This window comes from Taeniopygia guttata, chromosome 8, assembly GCF_048771995.1.
Source record: "Taeniopygia guttata chromosome 8, bTaeGut7.mat, whole genome shotgun sequence".
Taxonomy (NCBI): domain Eukaryota; kingdom Metazoa; phylum Chordata; class Aves; order Passeriformes; family Estrildidae; genus Taeniopygia; species Taeniopygia guttata.
In genome coordinates, this window is record NC_133033.1 from 20941489 (window position 1) to 20966126 (window position 24638).

General features: G+C 37.5%; 1 protein-coding gene across 1 annotated transcript; it reads left to right on the forward strand.

Moving 5' to 3' along the window:
* The first annotated feature begins 211 nt into the window (after window positions 1-211).
* Window positions 212-23872, forward strand: STXBP3 (syntaxin binding protein 3). The gene is made up of 19 exons (XM_030279336.4): window positions 212-341; window positions 3180-3229; window positions 3958-4039; window positions 5421-5497; window positions 6115-6193; window positions 7575-7675; window positions 9524-9678; window positions 10559-10649; window positions 11569-11693; window positions 13121-13225; window positions 13718-13775; window positions 13978-14043; window positions 14454-14534; window positions 15160-15298; window positions 15743-15849; window positions 16329-16427; window positions 17176-17261; window positions 18886-19034; window positions 21420-23872. Exons 1-19 carry the CDS (start codon window positions 299-301, stop codon window positions 21509-21511), a joined length of 1785 nt encoding a protein of 594 aa, XP_030135196.4. The 5' UTR covers window positions 212-298; the 3' UTR covers window positions 21512-23872.
* The last annotated feature ends 766 nt before the right edge of the window (window positions 23873-24638 follow it).

Here is a 24638-nt window from a genome sequence, read left to right on the forward strand (position 1 = left end):
AGCTCCCCACACATCGCCAAGGGCGGCCTCGGGAGCGGCTCCCGCCGTCCCGGGCTCACCTGAGCAGGAGGCTCCTTCCTCAGGGGGCGAGCCCTCGTCACCGGGCACTTCCCTAGTGGCAGTTTCGGAGCCCTTGGCGACAGACGAAGAGAGCCCGGCTCGCGGCGGGCAGGTCCGGGCTCCTGAGGGGCTGACCCCGGCCGGCAGGAGCCGCCCCGCCCGAGATCGGGCTGCGCCCTCCGCCGCCGCCCCTAAAGAGGTGGGGAAGGCAGCGCTGCCAGGCGGGGCTGGCAGCAAGATGGCGCCGGCAGCGCGGGGGCTGAAGAGCTTCGTGTGGCAGAGTGAGTGACTGTGGGGCTCCTTCCCCGGCCCGCGGCGGGAGCGCCCTGGGGCTGTTCGGTGGGCGCGGGCCGGCCGGGAGCCTCCGCCGCTGAGCCGCCGGCCCCGCGTAGCTCCGTGTGTGGGACCGGGAGTGCCCGCCGAGGGGGGGTCCGGGGCCGCTCCCGACGCGACCGGAGCCGCGCTGCGTGTCGGAGCTGAGGCGGCCGAGCGGGGCAGGGCTCGGGCCCGGGCGGCTCGGTGAGCAGCCGTGCCCGGCGGAGGCTGTGGGTGGCGGCTTCTACCGGCTGCTACAGGCGGTGACTCGGCGCCCTGGTGGGAGGTGGCTGCCCCGGCTTGCGACGTTGCCGCAGGTGTCCGCAGTGACAGGGCTGCAGGGACGCTTATGCCTTTTTCCGAGATAAGGGTGAGCTCTGCAGGATATAGCCCGCCTGACGGGCTTTTGAAGAGCCTAAACTTAAGTCAGCTCTTCATGCACTTCTTTGTTACTTCCGAGCTACTACTTTCGGAGCTACTCCGGCCCCAAAGGGGCTCTCTCACGGAGAGGCACTTCCCACTTTGTGTTTGGCTTCACGGTTTTCGGTAGAAAAAGCTGAGGGTGTTCCCAGGTAGGCTTGCAAGTGAACTGCAGGTTTTTATCTCCTTGTTTTGGAGCAGGTTCTGCTGGTGTTTGTTACAGAAAATGAAGTTGTAACTGCTCCTTTCCTTGCTGGAGTAGAAAGGCTGGTAATATTTCAGGTAGTGTGAGACCTCTGGGGAAAAGGCATTAGCAGCCACCTCATCCCGGGCTTAATTGTACTGGGGTTGTGACTCCATAGCTGCTCAGCCAGCCTGGCGACTATCACTGAAATGGCGGGGTCCTGCTGCTGTCTTGTTTTCGTTTTTCTCCTCTGCTTCCACCTGAAAGCTGTTTGTTTGTGTCACTAGAAGTGAAAAGCAGACTGTCCCTCTGGAGTTCAGTTCTAATTGCTGGCACCTGTACCCTTCCTGTATGAGAAGGGTATGATACATCATTCCTGTATGATACTTTTGTTTAAAACTTAATCCTTAGAAATCCCCACTTTTGCTGCTTTGTTTATCCTGCTGTCTTGCTCTTTATGCCTGTCACTGTAAGGTCAATGTTTTGTCCTGAGATATTTTATAGAAGACTTGGACCTTAAAAGGGAATAATTGATCTAAGCATAAGTCTATCATTAGGGGCCATAAAGACTTGAAAATGGTGTTGGCAGTGTGAGGAGCAAAGATTAGAGTGACTGCGAAGCAGTGTGAATAATAAAACATTTATATTACAAGCTTGGTTACTAGGAACTTCTGAAATGAATGCTTTGTTAGTCATCTAGTTCCTCTTGTCTTTCCAAGACTACGACAATAATGAAAATTGATGAACTAAGTTTTAGACCTTGTCTGGCACTTTTAAAATGGGTACTTGAAGACCATAAAATGCTGCTTCCTATTGTTTCAGTAAAACATTGGGGGGGGGGGGGGTTATTAAGGCTGATTCACATTTTGTCTGAAAATAGTGATGCTGATGCTTTATGTAGCAGCTGTATTAATGTGTATCTTGTTCCTGCTCTGTAAATAGGCATAGAAGTTACACCTGTGGTGTGTGGAATTGAAGCAGAAGTGTGTGGAAAAGTTAATTCACAGGCGTTTGTTGTCAGTTAAGCCCACAGTTATGAGGACAAAGAAAGCTACCTGTATTTAGGAGACAGTAGTTCCTGTAGATAAAATAATTAAATACAGAGAGCTGCTCTATATAGTTAATCTCTAAATGAAGTCCTTTCCATGAGGAATTCAGTCTTTTAATATTTTTTTCACAACTTTAAGTTGTTTTGTAGACACATGTAATAGTAGCCATAGATAGCTATAGTAACTTTTGTAAGTGATTCAGCATTTTAGCAATTCTGGTTTTTGTATCGCTTGCTTAACAGTCCTTTCTTCAGGAAGTGTGTTATAAATGGGTTATTAATTTTGCCAAGGTGTGGTTTGCTTCTTTTTTCCACACAGGGATTTGGCAGCCTGCTGTTCTGTCAGCATTGTGTATAGCTCTTTCCTAGATTGTGAAGTAAAGGTAGAAGGAAAAAAGCCTTTGTAAAGTAGTTAAATGTGTTCAGAGAGGACAAAATCTGAAAGGTAGTTAGGGTGTATGGTTGGTATAAAATATGTGAGCAGAAAATGAAAGCCTGGACAAAAATGGAGTGCTAACCTGGGTTTGGTTTTGGTATATGCAGAATGCTTGCAGGAGAAAAATTATTTTGAAAGCCTACAAACCATTGTAGGCCAATTATTTGGGTGAAGCAGCTGCAGGTTGAGGGCAAAATAACAGTGGGAATAGTGCGGGGGCAAGTACACAGTGTCTGGTACACTGATAGCTTGAAATAAACTTTCATTTTAGTATGGGAGAAAACTGACTTTTGTTTTTTAATTGCAGAAATGAGGTTCAAGACAACTGAATTGTGTTTCTATATTCCAGTGTCTTTTATAGGCAAATATTGTAGAAAAAATAGAATATTTGAGATTTTGGACAAGGTTGTTGGACACTCAGTTTATTAAAAGGCATTCTGTGTAATGCTGAAGACTAATTAACTGGCAGCAGTGTTGTCAGAAAATATGAATGTTAATAAAATTTTCATGTGGTTAAAAATTTGTTATTACACCTGTGTACAGTCCTAGAAACAGGCAGGGATGGTTTGTGGTGAAGAATTCTGTGCAGGTATGTATCAGTATGGGGTTTTTTTCTTTTAAGGGCTCTGAATATATGAGTCTAAATGGGTGAATTATTTTTTTCTTTCTTAGTAACAGTTTGGTTCCTCTAACTGGTAAACTGTATCTACTTACAGAGCTGAAATCAGCAGTATTTGATGACTTCACCAAAGAGGAAGAATGGAAGGTACAATTTTGTTACATTTTTTATAAGAATTCTGTCATCACTTGACCGAGAAATCTGTATTGCTGAGTAGAGAACAATACATAAAATGAACATCTGGCATTTTCACTCAAGATTGTTTTCTGTCCACATATTAGACTTTACTTTTGATAATTCAGATCTCTCTAGAATACATGTTGAAAAATCTAGAGGCTAGTAGGGGAAGAGCAAATGGCTAGTAGTCTCTTTTTCTTTTTAATTAAGTGTGAAGAAAAAATTAGAAACTGTGTTTATCTTCACTTTACTTTTGAAAAACTTGTACTGCATTAATTTCAAAAATTACACTGCTCTGTAGTACACGTGATACAGTATTTAGCAGTTAGAACTGCTTAAGCTATAAAGCAGTTTTAAATTAAATACAGATATATTTGAGCAGGCCATGGGGTAAATTAGCAGGAATTCAAAAGACTTGTGTCCAAGTGAAACTTTCGAAGTACTTTCTACTATGAGTAGGGGGAACAAAGCTCACATTTAAGATTGAGCTTTTCTTTGGAAATCCTGTGCATTAGGAGCTGCCTTCTGAGATTAGTTTCCCCCTGCAATGTTGGTGTATGCAGGTAATGAAAAAAATAGAATAATAAAATAGTTTTGGCTTCAAACTTTTATGGCACGTTGTTGAAGAAATGACATGGGTTTAATATAGCTGATTAATTTATCTAAATACTTGTGTGTTTTTTTTATAATATGTTTAGGTAATGCTTTTAGATGATTACACTACTAAATTACTGTCACTGTGCTGCAAAATGTCTGATCTGCTGGCAGAGGGTGTCACAGGTAAGCATAATTCTTTTTGACACACCAATGGCAATATCCTGGTGAGAAAAAGGGAAAGGCTGAAATTGATAATACCCTTGGAAGAAGTGGTCTTTATTTGGGTGATGAAGACAATGAGTTATGGGATATTAAAAGAGAGTTTCAAGCTCCTATAGTGATTGGTCAATTGTGATGGATTTTTTAAAAATTAAAAACCACAAATATTTCTCTGCCTGAAAGCTCACATCCCCTTTAATTTTTTCTCCTAAAGATTGCTCTAAGGGTTTTTTTGTTTGACTAGGGTTTTTTGGTGGTTTTTGTGCTTTTACTTTTTTTTTGTTTGTTTGATTGGTGTGGTGGTTTTTGGTTTGGCATTTTTGGTGGGTTTTTTTGGGAGGTGGGAATGGGTGTTTGTTTGCTGATGCCTATTTTTGAAATTGAAATAAATTCCCAAAATGTAAATGAAGTAGTTTTAATTAGCTTTAGGTCTAGATTTTCAGAAATGCTTGTGTAAGAGGGTGTTTTTTAGGCTTGGTTATTTATTCCACAATACTATTCTTATTCCAGTTATTCCACATAACATGATTATTCTGGAAATATAATAGTAGACCTGTATTAATTTTGCTTTTTGGGTGTGTTTTAAATCATAAATGCTACTCATCCTGTGTGAGAAACTCATGGTGAGCATGCATCCTTTTCATCAAGAACAAACCTTTTCTTTTTAGTGAGCACACTGTGGAAAGGAACCTGTCTTTCCACATCCAGATGTCTGACATTACTTATCTTCCTTGTTCCTCCCCCACAAAATTTCTGCGCCACAAGAATATCTCTGCATTCTCAAGCTAGTGTATTGTAAAATTATACAGTAATTACTTCATTAAAACAGAGAAAAACAAGAGATGAATGAAGTTGATTTGCTGAAAAATGTCTTAATTGCCTGCAATTATGTTGAAACAGAGTAATTGCCCAGGACATAGGCAAACAAAGGACAGAAGGGGCTGTAGTCCAAAATGATGCCCTGCATAGTTTCTCTCTCTCCTTCATTGTGCTGGAAAAAGAGCTGTCTTGCCAAGAGAGTTGCTACTGGGCCTCATAGCTGGAGTATGTTTGCATTGCCATTCTGTTGTAGAAGTGTAGAATACCTAGGAAGAATTTAGTCCTACAACTTCAGTTGTCACTTGACTGAGAGTTGAAAAAGCCTTGTGGTAACATTCTGTATATAAAATAACAAAGAAATAAATCAAGGCTCTTGGCAGAAGGTACATCCTTACCTCTAATATTGTGGACAACTTGATTTCTGTTACTTTATTGTAATCAACTCTACATTAAAATATGTGCAGTGTTTTCCTTAAAGATCCATAATCTTACTAATTATAAAAATGTAATATTTCTTACTTTATAGTGGTGGAGAATGTATATAAAACCCGTGAGCCTGTCCCAAACATGAAGGCAATATATTTAATAACTCCCACAAAAAAGGTTAGTATGTTAAAGTGTTGCAAGATCCTTCAGACTGAAAAAAAAACCTTATTTAAAAATGTTTATTTACTGTGTACAGCTGTGCAGTACTTAATCTCTGCAGTTTCCCTGATGCGATGTCTGATTTCCCAAGATGAAAAGACAAAATAGTGCCACTGTGGAATATGTTGCAAATATGTACCTTGTAGTCAATATAGGCACTGTATCATTGCTTAGCAATTGCAACCTCACTGAAAGACATGTTGTATCACATAATGGTGCAATACATTGAAAAATAAAATTCAAAGTAATGGCTCTAATAAGAGATTCATGTTACTTCCTAAAAATTCTCAGCACTGTTACAGCTGGAAAATGATGCAAATACTGTAATGTGTGTGCTTCCTGAAGTGAGCTTGGTGCATGACTGACCATCTGTAATTGCTTGTTATTCTTCATCTGGAATTAAAAATCTTAAGCTTCAGTGTTTCCTTGTTGAAATGCACTATTCCTAATTGGGACTTGGTAATAGAGCAGGAGGAGAGGTGGGAGAAGCTTTGTTTGGTATGTGTAGAAAGGCAAAACACTGGCATGATGCTGTTGTTTTGGTTTTTTTCCCTTATTTTTCTTGCCCCCATAAGTCTGTAGATGGATTGATTGATGACTTCATCAATAAATCATCCAGCAGATACAAAGCAGCATACGTGTATTTCACTGACTGTAAGTAAGCTTTTGGTTTGGAGTTTGGTAACTTCATATGGGTAGATAAGTAAGCTACTCACTACTCTTGTTTGTAGTTGAGTAGATTAAATTTTGGGCCCTCTTTTTTGCTAGAGGGTTTGAGACCTAAGTCATAATAATCTGGGTTGCCAGGCTGTGGTCACCATGCTGTATGGCAATAATAATTTCTTTCACAATCACAAGTCTTGATTGTTCTCCACCTCTGATTTTAATTTAGGTAATGTAGTTTTATTTTGAAGTATTCCAGTCTTCTCCTATGTTGGAGTGTGGAGGAAGACAATTTAAGTCAAACTATGTATCTCTATATAACATAAACAAAATAGTACTAAAAACGTAACTGCATGAGAACTTTCTGCAAGAGCTGTGTTAATCGGTTGCTTCAGGTAGTTCCTTCAGACCTTTGAGCCAGCTCTTCCCCTTCCCTGAAAGAAGGGGCCTCCTTAGCCCTTGCACACATGACATTAATTGCGTAGCAGAGGCAATTACTGGGAGCAGGGTTAATTTGATTGCACATGGCCCTGCAGTCAGTCAGCGTGACTAAAAAGTCTGTAAAGAGGGGAAAACAAAAAGCCCAAATGTGCTGCTGAAGGCAGAGACTGAGGTGTGCCTGTCTGTGGACTGTGTGTATCTGCTACTGGATGTTCTCAAAGCAGTATTAAATAACTATCCAAATTTTTGGTTTCTTGTTTAATTTCATGCTGAAGCAGCAGTTATTGCTTTGGAAAAGTACTGCTATCTTGCTGTATTGCTCCTTGGTTGCAAGTGGGCAAGCTTTCAGTTTGAATACTTGCCAGAACTTCTCCTGTTGAGAGGAATAGCTCCTGAGAGAAATAACTCTGTCACTTCCAAATTTGTATAGTATTCATGTCATCAATATATTCCTTAAATTCAGTTTCTAGACTGGGATCCAATGTAGCCTGGAAATGTGGTGGAACACCTTAGAGATCTATAATTAAATGCCATATCTCCATGTTTTGCTCTTAGATATATAGATGTGATTTATTTTTGTAGCTTGGGAAATTTTTTTTCTCTCCTACATGACAAGAAATAGCAGAAATCTTTACTTTGATAAAATCAACATCCTTCACAGTTGCAAACTGCTAATGAGTGTTCAAACGTTTTGCTTGCAAAAAAGCCAGTATAAATTGAGATTCTCAAAAAAAAAAATCTCATAAACAAAATATTGATTATATTATCTATTTCACTTTAGGAAGAGTAGGCAAATTTTTTTTTTTGTATTTTATGGTTAATTGGGTCTTAATTTAGAATTGTCTGCTCTGAATACTGTATGCTTGTAAGTGATCTGACAGCTGGAATAGTACAAATTATTTGTACTTAGAGTCTCTTTTTTTTCCCCTAGTTTGTCCTGACAGCCTCTTCAATAAAATTAAGGCTTCATGTGCAAAATCTATAAAGAAATGCAAGGAGATCAACATTTCATTCTTCCCTTATGAGTCTCAGGTAAGTTTAATTCTTAACCTTGACAATAGTCTGGAGGATTGTTTTCAAATGCTGTCTGTGAGTTTGACTGACAAACTCTATGTGAGATATTTCCATTTGGGCACATTTCCAGTGCTTGCTTATGCTTTTCAGATGGAAAACAAATGCTCTTGTACTCGAAGTTTTACTCTTTGCACTTGACCTCTTTGATAAGGTCACCAAAGCTGACTTTGCTGTCAGTTGCAATAGGGAGGTTAAAGAAGGAATCGTTTCCCTAAAAGCAGGCAAGTTGTCTGCCTGTTTTTTAGTAAGAGTTTGTTACTGCTGATTTGTACTACTGTTACTACTGAGGTTTTACTTTGATAGGTTGGGTAGGTGGTACATAGGACTAAGTAGGACTTGGTGAAAGTCAGGAAAGGAGAACAAAAGGACAAAAATTACTACAACTTGACAGTCTTCAATGAGAGGAGAACATGGAAATTATATCTATACTACCAGTGGAAACCAATGGATATTTTCCATGTGCAGCCACACAGTGGGTGTTGTGTTGAAAAGTAATTTGTTGCTGATGCCCTTCATCAGACACAGAGGGCACACTGATACTCACTAAGACAGTGAAGCCTCCAAGCTCTGCCCAGTTCTGGGAGCTGGAGTACTAATCAGAGCTAACCACAAATGTTTCCCATGTCGAACGTTACCAACCTACCCCCTATCAAGGGAACAGCTCTATGTATACCAAGTGGCAGGTGAACATAGGAGGCATTGCTGCTAGCCCTGCCTCGCTGTGGTGCAGTTTCCTGGTTTGAAGACACATTCCTTTTTATTATAAAGGGTTATTATTTTGGTTGAGAATCCATCAGAGGATAATCAGTGTGGTGACCCGTTTGTTTGCTTTCCAGTGAGGTTGATGTTTACAAGTTGTGTTTCAAGCTGGTTTTGGGAGCCCTGCCAAAGCTGCTTTTTTGTACCAAATAAAGCCTATGAAAATGTTGCAGTCCTGGTCCTCTGGAGGGCTCACCATGAAAGCAGAAATCAAGACTACTTTTCTGTAGTTGAAAATAAGCAGCACTAAGGCTGGGCAGCTCTCTTCTTGTTGTACCAAAACTTTTTACTAAGTTTTGTATTCTCAGTACCTGGGGTTGTGAGAACCTTTTGAATCCTTAGCAGAGGAACAATGTTAACTGGTCTTCCTGCTTCCTGGGATGCTAGGAGTAAATAATCAGGCTGAGCTCTGGGCAAAGTCCAGGTGATTATCTACTCGAGTGAAGCAAACACCTTTATCTGGATGGACATTCTTATTTGGCTCTGTAGTTACAGAGTCCATCTGAAGCTAGAGAAAATCCATTTACTGACAATGGGATTGTACCCATGTTTGCATTCCATTTACAAAACTGTTGAAAAAGCCTTTCATCTCTGTAGTACTAAGCTGCTTTAATCAAGATTTAATGCATTTAAAGAATTTCAGCTATTTAAGGTAAATTCTTCATATTAAAAGCAGATACAATATGTAAATTTTTATAGTAAACCAATTTAACCTTGATACCATCTATGATCACTCTGATATTGCCTTGTATGGCTCTGTACAAGGCACTGATGGGTGTTTATTTCCTTCCTTCCATCTGTCCTTCCTTGCGTAATTTGAAAAATAGTTTTTATGTAGGAGAGTAATAGGGAAAAAGTCTGAGAACAAGAAGATGAGGTCAGCAGGACAGAGGAATGAAGTGTGGGTTTGCTTGTTTTTTTCACTTAAGTGTCCTATGTATGACTTTTTCTTGTAACATATAATTTTAAATTATTAGTGAACTTTTTACCAGGTATTTTGGCAATCTGCAAGTTAGGCCCTTTTTTTCTTGCTTTTGCTTTACGTAGGTATTTACTCTCAACATCCCAGATGCATTCTACCGCTGCTACAGTCCCACTCTGGAAAAGACAAAGGACAAAGATGCTGTACTGCAAGTCATGGCTGAACAAATTGTTACCTTATGTGCCACATTAGATGAGAATCCAGGAGTGCGATATAAAAGGTGGGGCAAAATTAGTGTTTTATAGTAATTATTTTCACTTCTATTGCTTACCACATTATTTGGTCATAGCTTGAGGCTGCAGCATAGTTTGATTTTTCTTTTCTTGTGGTTGTGGATAAATAGTTTTTATTTCACAAGTCTGAAATATGGGATGATAGGAATTTGTGAAGTGTAGGTAGAGCAGTATTATTCTGTGTATATGCATGTAACAGTACTTGCTATACCCTGTCTTGTTCTGAATGGTTTGTTCCATGTCTGGTCAGTAGGGTGACACTGATATGCTGCATTCTTGTATGCCACATGCATAATCCTCTAACAGAACTGCTGCTGTTCAGCCATTTGCAGCTCTGCTTGGCGCCAAGGAATTCAGAAATTGCTGTGGCACATGGGATCAGGATTTCTTGTAGTAGAGATATCGAGAAGAATGCCTCTTTTGAGCTTTGAAAGGGATTTATTATCTTTGAAGTCAAAGTAGGCTTCTGAAATTTTATTCAAGGACTGCATTCTGTGGTGTAATGTGAAGTGGTGTCTTATTCTCTGCCAAGGTAACAAATAGTTGCTTGACTGTTTTTTTCTGTTTTTTCTCTTTTTCTTTTTTCTTTCTTGTTTCCCACCTCCGAGTGAAATTTGAGGTGCTGGGCCGTGTGTCAGCTAATGACAGTCTTTTGGCTGAAGCTGGTTCTGCCATATAAAATACCTGAAGTATTCAAAGAGTGAAATCATATTGTAAAAGTGAAAACATATTGAAACTACTTAGAATGGAGTTCAGAAACTCATGAAAGCAGAGGATCAATCTAGGGAGTTTTCTGTTTTAAAGGGAGTATTTTAGTGTACTGATGAAGAAATGTAAGTTATTTTTGCATGCTTCCTTTTTTCCTAGTGGACCATCTGATAGAGCCAGCAAACTTGCACAGCTTGTTGAAAAAAGTCTTGAAAACTACTACAAAACAGATGAGAGAAGCCAAATAAAGGTAGACAGTGAACTAAAATGTTTATTTTTTTAACTTTTTTTGTATGTCTGGGAAAAAAAATCTTTGAAATAGTCTTCAACAATTAAGTTCTACAAAAGAGATCTTCTTTGATAATAAAGGCAACTAGTTGCCATTTAGTTGTTTTTGTGTACGAAAGCAGTGTAGAGGTAATACTGTTTAAGTAAAGATGTATTTGTGTGTTCAAACTGATTTTATTTGAAAAATTAGCCCTGTGATAATGTAGGAGGATGCTACAAACCTGAAGACCAGTGGATAAATGTTGTTTTAATATCACCTTCCATAAGGCCATATGTAGAAGGGGCTTACTGCAGAATTGAAATGTTTCCCCTGAAGGGATTTATTGTCCACAATGATAGGCTCTTCACATAAATAACAGTTTGATTTGTCACTAGAAATAAGGCCTGATTAGGGCAGCTACTTAAACACAAAACCGTGGGGTAAACCATTCTGATTTTAACTTTGCTACAGAAATAAGTATACCTGCTGCCACTGCCACTTCATTAAATCCCAAAATGAAACTTTCAGTTGAATATTTGGCGGTTTTTTCCTCCTTTGCAGCACTATCTGATCTGCAATGCAAACAATAGTTATCTATTACATCTCTGGGCAGTATTTTTGGGGTTTTGGTTGTTTCTCTTTTACGCTTTTTTTTCATTAGACTAATAAAATTCAGATTTCTGAATGTATTGCAGTGGGCTAAGAGCATTACCTTAAACTTAACCTTTAAAAACATTGTATATAATTAAAACATTCAAACAAACACTTGGACCCTAGTGCAGTGTTTTTCAGTTATTTTTCTAAAAATATCTGCAGTGCTGTGACTCAATGTAAATAGATTTAACATGCATTAACTTTCTCCTGTATGTCTTAACTTTGTGTTTGTTTGATGGCTTTCTAGGCTAAAACCCACTCCCAACTAATAATAATTGATCGTGGTTTTGACCCAGTATCAACTGTACTCCATGAGCTCACCTTCCAGGCAATGGCATATGATCTGCTACCCATTGAAAATGATACTTACAAGCAAGTACTTAAAAAAACCCCACCTAAATAGTTCATTCTTGATTATAAAATCCCTGAAATTGTTTAGCTCAATTGCACCATGGCAGTATTAGCTGTTTATATTGCATAATGGTTGCTTCACTTTTTGTTAGTCTTTCCTCTTGGATTTTTAACTTTATTATTTTCTTAACTTTCTCCCTTAGTTGAGATTAGGTAGGATCTAATTGGCATTTTTGCTGAGTTTTGAGTCCAACAAATCAAGTTTTTTAAAACCTAAGAACCTTGTACTACTCCTGAAGCACAGCCTTAGGAGTGCACATTGAGATTATCTAGATTTTCTTTCATATTCTCAATTTTTTTGGCATAACGAGACAAGCAATACCACTAACTGAATACTGAAAAAAAGCTAGATTATTTCTCAGGTATGCTCACTTTTATAGCTCCAGTCATTTAATTAGTGTAGTTGTTAGAATTTACATGTTTTATTGTAAATAGACGTTTAAATCAGTCATGCTCAATTTGTAAGCACTGTTTTGGAGTAGTATAATGTTAATTTGCATAAGTTACGTGCTATATTGTCTGATTGTTTTGACAACAATGGTTTTGGTAGGACTTTGCTTTCTGATGACCCACTACAGCAAAAGAGACCTGATGGCCTCATTGTTTAGCCAAGAAATGAGGAATGTGTATCTTCAGTTAAAAGCACTGAGTGAAGATTTTAATAGAAAGTGTGGACTCTATGAGTCTGGCTTTGATTGATGGGTATGAAGATGTAGAAGAATGTTTTCTAAGTAGTCATGATCTGACTTTCATCATTAATCTTGTAATTTTTTTCATTCTTTTGCTTTCTGGCAATCTGCACTGTGTGAGTTTCTGTAAACATGAAAATATTATGTGGCATGACTGTGGTCTTGTTTTAGGTTTATTGCTGTTTATATCACATAATAGCTGCTCCTTAATGCTGTGCAACAGTTTCTTTTATGTATGAAGTAATTTGTCCTGCTTAGCATTTTGTTAGTGAATGTAACTTCATTTTCCTTTAGTTATAAAGTCTTACAGTACACAGAGAAAGCTGCACTTGGCAATTGCATTGTGTGTTACTTGGCGCAGTTTGTGTTTGAAACCAAAACTGAAGAGAAATTGAGGTGCATGTAAATGTGTATTTAAAACTCTAGTTACTGTTGGTTTAAAATAATGTCCAGAAGCTCTTGCCCCAAAGAATCTTTCTAAAATTCATCTGCTGTGTCTATGTTAAAATATGTAATCTGTAAAATGCTTCTGTAAATTATATTTTGTCACGCACTAGCTTGGCTTATAAATTAAAATCTTTGTCTATTAGTGTTGTTACAATTCATATTAATGAAACTGTTATAAATAGTACTGTAATGAGTGATGAGAATTGGGGGGAACCCAAATCCCAAATAATTATCTGAATTTTCTCTTGGAAGATACAAAACAGAAGGCTCTGGTGGGAAGGAAAAGGAAGCAATTTTGGAGGAAGATGATGACCTGTGGGTGAAGATGCGGCACAAGCATATCGCGGATGTGCTAGAGTATGTGCATAAATAACAAAGCCAACTGCTTGGTTTGTTTGGGAGGGAGGGTGTTGGAGCTGTTCAGTGGGAGGACAGGCAGTAATGTACATGGTTTGCTAGACAGATTGGATTCAGTTAAGTAATCAATTCCAGGAAGAAATTGTGCTTCAGAAGTACAGTATGTACCCAGGTATGCAGTTATACTAATGCAGTTCTTGAGGTAAATGGGAGTCAAGCCATTTCCTGGCAAGTATTTTCAAATATTTTAAATCTGAAGGGATTATTTAGTATACTGTACTACCAAGCTGCTGCATCAAATGACGTTATGAAAATATTGCAAATAGTATATTTCCTTTGTAGAAAATCACTCTTTTTTTTCTGAAGATAGACCTGTATTTCAGGCTTTTACTTTCATTCAGAAGTTCTTGTTGCACAGTTCTTTTAAGATTTTAAGAAAATATTTAAGAACTCATATGCTGTTGCCTTTCATGATTTTCCTCTTTTCTTCAGGGAAATACCAAAGCTTTTGAAAGATGCTTCATCAAAAACAAAAGCAGCAGAAGGAAAAGTAAGTTGTTGAAGTTGAGATATTGTTTTTCTTGGTAATTTAGTTATTTTCAGCTGATCAGATCCATGTAACTCATGGAAATTAAGACTTTTCTCAACTGCAATTTTCAGGGGTTGTGGGGGAAGCAAGCTGCAACAGGAAGAGAAATAAGCATGTCATTTATTGGGGGAATAGATTTTCAACTCGTGTCATTTCTTTCCAGTTGTCCATATCTGCTCTGTCCCAGTTGATGAAGAAGATGCCACTCTATCGTAAAGAGATTAGTAAGGTAAGGTGTCTTTTGTAATCAAAATTTTGCAGTAAATAATTCTGTGCACTTTAACTTTTTGTTGAACTCTAGTTTTAGTCTATCATTTTCCTGTAGTGTGCTGTATAGCTGTTCTCCAAATTCATGTTTTCACCTACTGTAAAATTTAGGGAAGAAAAATAGTTTCTATGTGTTTCATTTTAGTATGTAAAAGATTGAAATAATTTGTGTGCTTTGAGGATTGAACTGTTTAATGTTTTACAAAGTATTAAGGGGGTCAGTCTCTAAGTGGAGGGGAAAATATAGAAAATGAGTGATGTTACCAAAGGAGTGACTTTTGTAACCAGTAAGAATGATGGATATGCTAGGAAAAAATTCAAGCTATGACAGCTTGTGATTTTTTTTTCTTTTTTTTTTGTTCTGTCTTATAGCAAGTTCTTCATCTTAACATAGCAGAAGATTGCATGAGCAAGTTCAAATCTAACGTAGAAAGGCTCTGTAAAACTGAACAGGTATGTTTAAAAAAGCCACAAACCAAAGAGCAGCTTTGCAAGTATTGCAAGTGCCACTATTTTGTTTGTGGGAATAGAAGCTTGTTTTAACTGACTACATTACTATATCTCTTGCCTTTATTTTGTGATCAGTTTTTGAGGTGGTAGTATTAAAATTAAGTGTAATATACAAGGCTCTTAATCTCCCAATAAGGAGGTGTTCCTAAGAGTTTTGGAGGCTTTTTTGTCTCAAAATCTGTCTAATTTGTTTAAGGATCACCTTTGCTTTCATGGCTCGAAATTCCTATGAGGTTGCTTTAATATGTTGTGCAGAGGGAAGCCCTTTTTACATGTCTGGGAAAAGTACCTTTTAGGGTGAGGCATTACATTGTGACTATAATTTACATTTCTAAGAATTCTAGATATCACATTTTTATGTTTGAGGGTTATGTAGTGTTATTATAATGCTGTAACTATTGCAATAAATGTCAGACTTGTCATACTGAGTTTAAATTGATGCAATTTGATTGTTTCCTGAAACCTGTGGTTTCATAAAAATGCCTTTCAAAACACACAGGACAATGTTGACTTAAATTACTTCAATGATTTTAACCATGGTGTCTGTTTGTATTTTTAATTAATTTAGGACTTGGCCCTTGGAACTGATGCAGAAGGTGAAAAAGTAAAAGACTCTATGAGGGTCCTCCTTCCAGTTCTACTCAACAAAAGTCACGACAGCTATGACAAAATCAGAGCTATTCTCCTGTATATCTTCAGCACAAATGGTATGACAGGTTGCTCTATTTTATCCCTCAGTGCTATGAGCTTGAACTCAAGTTTTAGGATACTACAGTGGTTTTAGCTATCCTAAGTCTCTGCATTGAAGTTGATAGCTGGGTTTGAAAGAAATCCTGTCCATCCTCTGTATTTTCTCTCAGATTAGTAGCAAAGATACTACTGGCAAGGAGTTAAGAGATGTAATTCAAGTGTAGATTTATACATAATATGTAGATTCATGGTGTTTTAATATCATTCTTATTCTTGCAAGTGTGCAATAGTTTGTTCTCTTATTTTCACATGGTATTGAAGCTGTTAAAGGGGGAGCTCCATGTCTGTGGCAACCTGAAAATTAAGACAGTGGAGAAAAATTTGTTGTAGAGAAGAATGTGTCAGACAAAATTGGTCTTGCAGTCACTTGGTAATTGTTGTCTGTTTTCCATATATTGAAGGAACTACCCAGGAGAACTTGGACAAGCTGATCCAGAATGTACACATAGAAAGTGATAGTGATATGATAAAAAATTGGAAATACCTTGATGTTCCTGTTATCTCTTCAGTAAGAATATATTTATTTATTTTGTAATTTCCTACTGTCCAAGGACCTACACCTCTTTTCCTCTTTTGGCAAGTCTTAGCAATATTATCCAGGTCTGGGTTTGGAAGCAGATAATTGCTATAATTATTAATTTTTTTTTTTTAATGTGTTTAAGTGGTAAATCCTTGGAAAATTATTCAGGTTAGTTTTTTAAAGTAATTATGGGTAAAGTAAGTTACCCATAATGTTCCTTCTGCAATGATCAGGTGGTGGCTTGAGCTAGTTGATTTTGGAAACTGCCAACTTACTCAGTTCCTTGTCTCTGAAGTTAGTATTTCTAGTGTATCCTGAATTGTAGAGGTATTCATTATTGTTCTTTATAATTTTTATAATTTCTTTAAAATCTCATACTTATCCCCTCTCCTTATGCTAGTGACTGCTAGTAAGTTTCAGAAATCCAAACATTAAATAATACAGCCATATTTTGAAAATATTTTCAGTTTGTTGCTCAGCAGCATAAATATGTAAGAAGGGACCGTTCTAAAGAAGAAACCTTTCAGCTTTCCAGATGGACTCCTGTTATCAAAGATGTTATGGAGGTAAATTTCACCAAATTCATGGGTGCGGTGCAGAAGTTTACTTGACTGAGCAGTTGTAGCCCATCTTTTGAATTCCATAGTATTTTGAATTAATTTTGTTAAATACATCTGGTGGACAAAGTGGTCCCTTCTAGTCTGTCTCTAATATAGAGCATTAGACTGCTGTTAGTAATACTCCTTGTTAGAGGTCATTTTAAAGGTGAAGCAAATGAAAGTGAAAGCAATAAGTCTTTTAGAACAGCTTGTCCTGGGATTGGCACTGTTTGGTATAATTTAGAGATCTGTATCTTCTTGGTTTTAACTCCAGTGGGTCTTTAAACTGCAGTTCCAGTGGTAGAGCCTGGAAGGTGTTACTTGCCAGAAGTGTAGTTTCATTGTTCTTAAACCTCTTCCTAAGCATCAGTCAGTGACTGGTATGATACAGGATAGTGAGTTTACTGAAGTGTTAGTCTGATCTAGTGCTCTATTCATAGATTCTTGGTGGCTTTCTAATGTTCATTTATGTTTTTTAAGGGACTCTGACTTCTCTCATACATTGCCATATAAAAATTAAATACATTAGGGTTATTACAGATGAAAAGCTGCTAGTGAAATCTGAAAATCTGTTAGTTAAATCAGTATATGTTTATAAAAACATATTTGTTGGGCTGCATGTGTTGGCCAGTTAGACATCCTTTCTGAAAGCTGAAACTTGGTGGGGTTAAGGTCTGTATGCCTTTTTAAAGTGTGTCTTTGTTTTTCACTTCAGGATGCTATAGAAAACAAATTAGATTCAAAAGACTGGCCTTATTGTTCCCGCTGTCCTCCCACATGGAATGGTTCAGGAGCAGTAAGGTAAATGGTTTAATTTCCTGAAACATAATTTACCCAGATCTCAGTATTTCTGTCATTTACTTCCTAAAGCCTTATGGAAGTGTGCTTACTGAACAGTGAAATAACACATGTAAGTTTATGTTAGTGTGCCAAGCCTGTATTTTTATTTAATCTAAAACATGCTCAGTTTGGTTGTTACTTTAATAATTCTTAGTAATATATAACTTTTTGGTTTGTAGTATCTCCCTTTTACTTCAAGGTTAGAAATAACATTTCATATTCCCAGAATGAGAAGTTTAAACTATTGAGCTTATTAGAGTGAAGTAGTTTCAGGAATGAATGTTCAGTACTGTGACTTAGGTAAAAAAGTATGTTTTACTTCTGGAAGTTATCTCTGCTCTGTTAGTGGTGGTGACATTATTTTGGTTAATTACGTCAGGAAATTAAATTCATTTTCTGTAGGCTCTCTCATTAGGAAATACTGGCCTGTTAGGCATTTGACCCCTGTTTCCAGAGAGTGGTTTAGGCAAGGCCAGGACAGCTGGAGGTCTTGAAATTAATTCTCTGGTAATTAATGTGAAATGTATACTTGCATATTTAATGATTATCACCGAGATGTGATTTTTGGAATTTTTTTTTAAGTCACTTGTAGTGTTCCTTCTTTCTCTTTTTGATTCCACTAGCTCATGAACCTCATGACCAATACATGCCCATTTGAGAGCTATATCGCTTTTTGTAGTGTTATTTCAAAAGGGAGACAAATTAAGCAAGACTCCCAAGAATGTTTCTATCACAGGAATGCTAACTAAGACTGTTGCTCTCTCAGGAATGCTCACTGCACTAATCAGATGCTGGAATTCAGGGAGGGAAACATTAAACATACTGTAAATGTGGAAGACACACTTGAATTGGAATTTGTACCTTTCTAAATAAAAAACCAAAAAGTAGAGATATACAGCCTTAGGAGAATAGGCTTTTTACATCCACTTCTAATTAAACTGTTTGTGGTGTATCCTTCTATTCCTGGATATGCACTAGGATGATCAGAGCAAGTCCCTGCACACTGGAACTTGATCTTTGTCTTATGGGCTGGTGAAATGTGGGAATCTTGAAGGCACTCTAGCAGGGAGATCAAGACAGCAGCTGACTTAACCTGTGTCTGCAATTACTACCTGTGTATTAGACTTCTAAGCACTTCAGGCTGCTTTTGTTTTTCCTGGGTATCTGGATCTGATTTGATAACAGACAAATGTTTTCTTTAGAGACTCTGTTCATGTTCAGAGATTGAAAAACCTAAGACTCCAGCTTTTTCAAATGAACCTCTCATGAAAAATGCCACTGGAATTGGGAGCATGCAGAGTTTTAAGCTGCTTGGCAGGAATCCTTGGCATGTTAGCTTTGTGTGCAACAAGGTTTTTGTTTTGTGTTTGTTTTCCCCCTGGTGGTACCTAAACAGTTTGGGTAATGTGATAATTTACAAAATTTAATAAAAACAAGTTATCAATTGATCTAAATACTTTTGCTGAAATTATAATCAAGCCATGAACTGAATGACAGAAATTGCTACTGCTTGTTGACTGTATAATTTTAACCACAAATTAATCAGGCAAGCTGTATAAATGTCATCTTATGAAATCTTTTGCAGTGCACGCCAGAAGCCTAGAGCCAGTTGCAGAGAGGAGCGCAGGAGTGGAGCAAGGCTGATTGTGTTTGTGATTGGAGGGGTCACGTACTCGGAGATGCGCAGCGCTTACGAGGTCACGGAGGCCTACAAGTCCTGTGAAGTTGTTATTGGTAAGCTTGCCACAGGAAAGGGTGGGCTGTGTGCTGTACTCCAGGTGGTTCTGGAAAATGTAAGAATCATTTTGCTTGGTTTCTCTCTGTTGCTTCACCACACTAATACTATAGCCAGTGTATTTCTTAAAACTATGCACTTAAAAGCATCTTTGCCAGTTATCTCAAGTGTTTGGTGTTCAAAGGGATTTTTTTGCCACAAGACATCAAAGACAAGATAGTTATGCTCTACAGAAGAATTATGTCAGAGACATGTCAGTGTATAGCAAACAGGATTTTAAGAGACCTCTATTTCTTTGCATTACAATTTCCTCACAAACTCCTATGCTTTACCTTCAGTGGTACTTGCTTCTCTCATTGCTTTTGGAAGTAGGAAAGCTGACAGACTAGTGTTAAATTGCTCACTTTGGAGGGAAGATAAGTATTAAAAAACCCCAACAATCCCAATCGAAATTCCACCCGAAAGACTAAACAAATAAACCCCAAACCACTTTTTCAATGTAGTTCAGTTGACTTTGCAGTATTTTCTAGTTTCTGTTGTGGCTACTTGGAGGCTTTGTATAAACCACACAATGATCAACTGCTTGGGTCCTGAAAACTCCCCTGCTTAAGATTTGGCAATAGGCAGCTGGTGTAATAATCTCTCAGCAATTTAGAGGTATTAAATGCTTGTTCCATCAGCTGCTGTACTTCAAATGAATTTTAAATAGCATTACAGGAAATAGGTGCCAACACTTGTATGTATATATAATATACAGGAACAGAGCTCCTAGATAAAAAACCTTACCACAGACCTGTGTCCATCTGCAGGGCCAGGTGCTGGGTCATCTAAATCATTCTAAATTGCTTGAGAGGTCTACATCTGGCATTTAAATTTAGTCTTGAGATTCAGATTTAATCTATCTACCCTCTACCATGATTTTAAATAAATACTCTTCCCTAAAACAATGCCAGCCTTGATTCTGAAATCTAGAGTATGTTACCTTCAAAATATTCAGGGGTGTTGTAGGTGTGTTTGAGTGTGGTTGGTTTTGTTTTGGTTTATTTTTTATTTGCTGGTTTCAGTGGTGGTGGTTGAGGTGGGTTTAATGCTGGTTCTAATTCAAAGTAGTAATGGAAACATCAGGACAACAGGAATGTAGTTTAACCAGATTATTTCTTCATCTGAAACTTGTTTACCACACCATGTTTAGTGTAGGTGACTCTTTCACTGGGGTATCTGGCACTCACCACAGCACCTCTTCCCTTTTGTTTAGAGGTGATTCTTGTAGTTTTGTTTGTAATCCTGATTTCTGAGGGAAGGTGATAGTTGCCAAATTTCCACATGGATTACAAATTAACATTTGTCTGTATTCCTGATTCAGAACTCCAGGAATATTAGCCTAATTCAGAGTGACACTACTTGTTGCCTTCAGAACTGCAGGGTGACTCTTTGTGGCAGAAGTTATAATCACTCTGTGTGACAATAAGAGAGGTAGTTGTGCATTGAAGAATAAGAATAATTTTCTTTGCTTCTCAAGACTTGAATTTTGTTTTTCCAAGGAAATGTTAGTCAGTAAAAGACAGTGGTATTTCTGTGGAACACTACTGTTTGTGATAATCTTGAATCCAGGTAGTTTATTGATTTTAGGGTAAAGCCTCTCATTAACTCACCCTTTCACAGAATGGAAGGTTTCTTGCAGGTTGGGACAATTGCCCAGGTTCAATTCTGCCTTTCAAACAAGGCAGAGCTGGACTTGAAACTTGTTCAAAGTATGAGTCCTGATCTGGATGCCTGAATGTGGGAAGAGGGACATTGCCTACCTAATGGTGACACTCACATGATGGTGCTTTATGGCAGCACCTCTCTGGCCACAGAGAGCAGGCACAGACTCTCCCAGGCATTTTCCCAGAGAAGGCTGTGAGAGAAGCAGAGAAAAGAGAATCAAAGCAGTTGTTATCTCATTTGCTGTTCCTGTGTTTGTGCCCATGTGGAATGTGTTTGGAGATTGTTTACTGTGAGGTGATTGCTTGATTGGACACTGGTGATGGTGTTTTGGATTCATTGACCAGTTGGATCCACAGCTGTGTCGGGACTCTCAGGAGAGAGTCAGGGGTTTTTCTAGCTAGTGATAGCTCATGTTAGTGTAATATTTAGTATGATATAGTAGAAGATTGTATGATAAGGCAATTGATCAGCCTTCTGCAATCATGGAGTCAATGCTAATGATTACCCAGCTGGGGGCCTGCAGCAACAGTGCTTTATATGAAAACACTTGGAAATGTTGCACTTGTCAGTTTTTCAGGTGCAGGAAAAAACACTGGAATGTAACTGATGTTTTAAAGAGAGAATGTCTGAAAGTCAGAATTTGAGTGATACAGTTCATACTTATGTTCTTTTGTCAGGTTCTACTCATATTTTGACACCTAGAAAACTACTAGAGGAAGTGAAGAGCCTTAGCAAACCCAAGGATATGGTCTGCATTAAGGATGAATAAATATGGTGATGTTTATGATACATTAAAAAACAGAAACAGTATGTATATATTCTAACTGACTTTTCTAAATACTGCACTTCAATACTACATATTTCCTAATGGGAGGTCATGTTATAATTAAAATTTGCTGCTTTTGGGGGAGTAGAAGACAGAGAGATGAAGAGATAAACACATCTGTTTCTTAGATTCTTTTTAGTATTACACTGCAAGTGCTTTTTCAAAAGGGCATGTTTGTTCCTAACTAATTATGCTAAAAATTATTGTAATCATATATAAAGTGGAATTGTCTTTGAGAACTGTGAAAACTTTCTATAATGGCATTTATTTCTAAAAATGACTGAATTAAAAAGGGCCTAGTCTCTTGGGTAGGGACTTCAAGAGAGAACTTGTAAATATGGGTTTACGGTAAAAATGTTTAATACAAATTCAGTGTCATAAAGTGTAAGGTTTTCTGTAAAAATAACTTGCTGAAAATTTTTATAATATGTGTAATTGTGAAAAATCTAAAAGCTATTTAGATGGTGCTGGGTAAGGGAGATAGTTAATCACAGAATTATTGAGCCATTCCAATCACAGTAAACAACTTTGGAGAAATGCTGTCAACTGTGCACTGAAGTACACTTTATATTTAAGTATATACAGAGATTATTACTGAAGCTTTTTTAAAAGTTAATTTCTTAGCAAATTCCTTATGATTGTCTACATAGTCTGTCTGTTTCAGAAGTTTAATTGCCTGTGATACAGAAATTCCAAAGCTAAGCATGTCTCTTTGAGGAAGTGGAGGCATGGGGAAAAAGGGGACAGGACAAAAAGGGAAGCAGTTCAGTCTTTGAAAGGGCTTGGTAACTTGGAAAAGAAAAGCACAAAGCAAAGAAAATTACTGCACTCAAAAGAATTTACTTTAAAAAATTTTGTTACATAGTAAGAAATACTTAAATTTGCATTGAAGGGAATAAAAAATCAAATTGTATGAATTCTCCAATACTGGCAATGTTTAGATTTCTCTTTAAAAGTTACTTAATTAAAATTACTGAACTTTTAACAGGATGTTGTATTTATGTGTCTTGAAATGTTAGTTTGTTGTATGTAGAATCCAAGAGAAATGTTATTATGAAAAAGAATAGATTACTAGTGTCCTTTTGTTTACATTTTCCCGATGCTGAGTATTTTTTTTTTTCATGATTTTAGGCTTTTTTCCCTTTATTTTTGCTTTCAGGTTAACCAATACTTTAAGAGAATGATTTTGTTGGAAGAATTCATTCAGATTTAATTAGAAGGTGGGAAAAGGTCAAGTTCTTCCCCTACGTCAGAGAGGAATGAAAGGGGAGGACATGATGTAATGATTCTAAAATGTTGCAGGACATTTTATGGGATGTGATGAGAATAAGTGGCTGTAGCTTTCAAATGCACCTAAATGAGTTTGGAATTGAATCTACACTGACTTTTTTCAGTTGAACTACAGAAGCAACACTTTAAAATCAATAGGTTCATCAAATACCATGTATATCACACACTTAAACAAATGCAGCAGAAATATAGGCCTTGTTTTTGTGAATTCTAGTTTATAACTCCATCACAGTAAAAATCCAGAGTAAAAGTACTTACCGAAGAAATGCTATGTTCGGTGTTTTCTTACTAAAGATGTACACTTTGGAATTGGTACTGAAAAATTACACTAAAATTATATATATTTCTTACGCCTTTGGCAAGAGGAACCCAAGTTTGTTCTAACAGCTATATGTAGGTGCAATTTTTTCCTATTCTTAAAGCTGGAAAGTAGTAAGTACAGAAAAAAATAGTTGTTATCAGTGTTTTACCCTTAAGGACTGAAATAATTTATTTCAGTAGTATATAAAATCCACTGTGTTGATTTTTTTTTTTTATTGCATAGAGTTGGAGAAATACCAGCTAACAATTCTGGATAACTTCAGCACTTAAATCTTTTTCCATGTCTCTGCTTCAGGTCTAAGTGCTATCACTAGCTCAGCCTGATAGCCGATAACTCAAAAGTCTTAGTCTGGTTTTTTTGTATCCCTTATCCACTTTTTCCATCTGGCAAAGCAAAGCCAAATGTTACTGTAAAGGTGGAATAATGAAGATGCTATATGATGGAAAATCTGGCACCAATATGTAGCTCAAAACGCTTATGAAGGGGGTAAGTGGAAGTTATATTCAAGATATTTGGGGTTTTTTTTCCCCCAAGGATCTTCTCTGCTACATTTTTTCTAGATCAAAAATCGTATTATCAAGAATGGGAAAGAGTTCTGTCACGATAAATAAAGACTTTGTATTTCAGGTATATTATCATTTTGAAAGTTCATATTTTCATATTATGCATATTAAAATACTTATCTAATGCTACATGTGGGCCCAGCAATTGGTTTTTAAGGTTGAATCTGGAAATCGGGACAAGATTCAGAAATTACAAAGGAAAATCAAAGGTATGGAACAATCTTCATTCCAAGAAAGGCTAGACCAGCATCCTTGATCAAGGGTGAAAAAAGATGATGGTGGAGTGTGTGATGGAAGCCTCAAAAGCCCTGTTAGTGTTCAGACTGAAGGGTTGTTTCCTGTTCAGTGTGTGAAGTGACGGGTGAAACCTGCAGCTGACAAATCAGAACGAAAGGACCTTTAGCATCCAAGATGCCACTCAGTAATGACAGGCTCTAAATTGTTATATGGGGAAAAATCCTCAACTATAGAGCTAATAAGGATAGGTGTTACTGCTGATGTGAAAGGATTCTGGGCTTTCAATTTGCCAGAGGATGTACTGAGGAATTTCACTTTGTGATTGTCTTACTCAATTTGGTCTTTCTTAGGCTGTTGCTGTCAGGCACAGGACAGCAGGTGCAGGGATCTAGGATAATCAAAAGGTTCAGAACAAGCTGTTCTTGTGATGTGGAGAGATTTCTGTGAAAGAGATTAATCTTTTTTTTAATTGCATCTAGGAAGCTGCAGCAATTACTTCATTTAATAAGCCCATTTGTAAATAATGGGGACATTCCAAACATTAAACTAAATAAAGCAAAACCAGGGGATAATAAGGAGAGGCAAATGAAGTTATAAGGGTATACAGTAAGAGGCTAAGGAGGAAAAGAGTTGAATGGTATTGTTAGCTGTGAAGAAC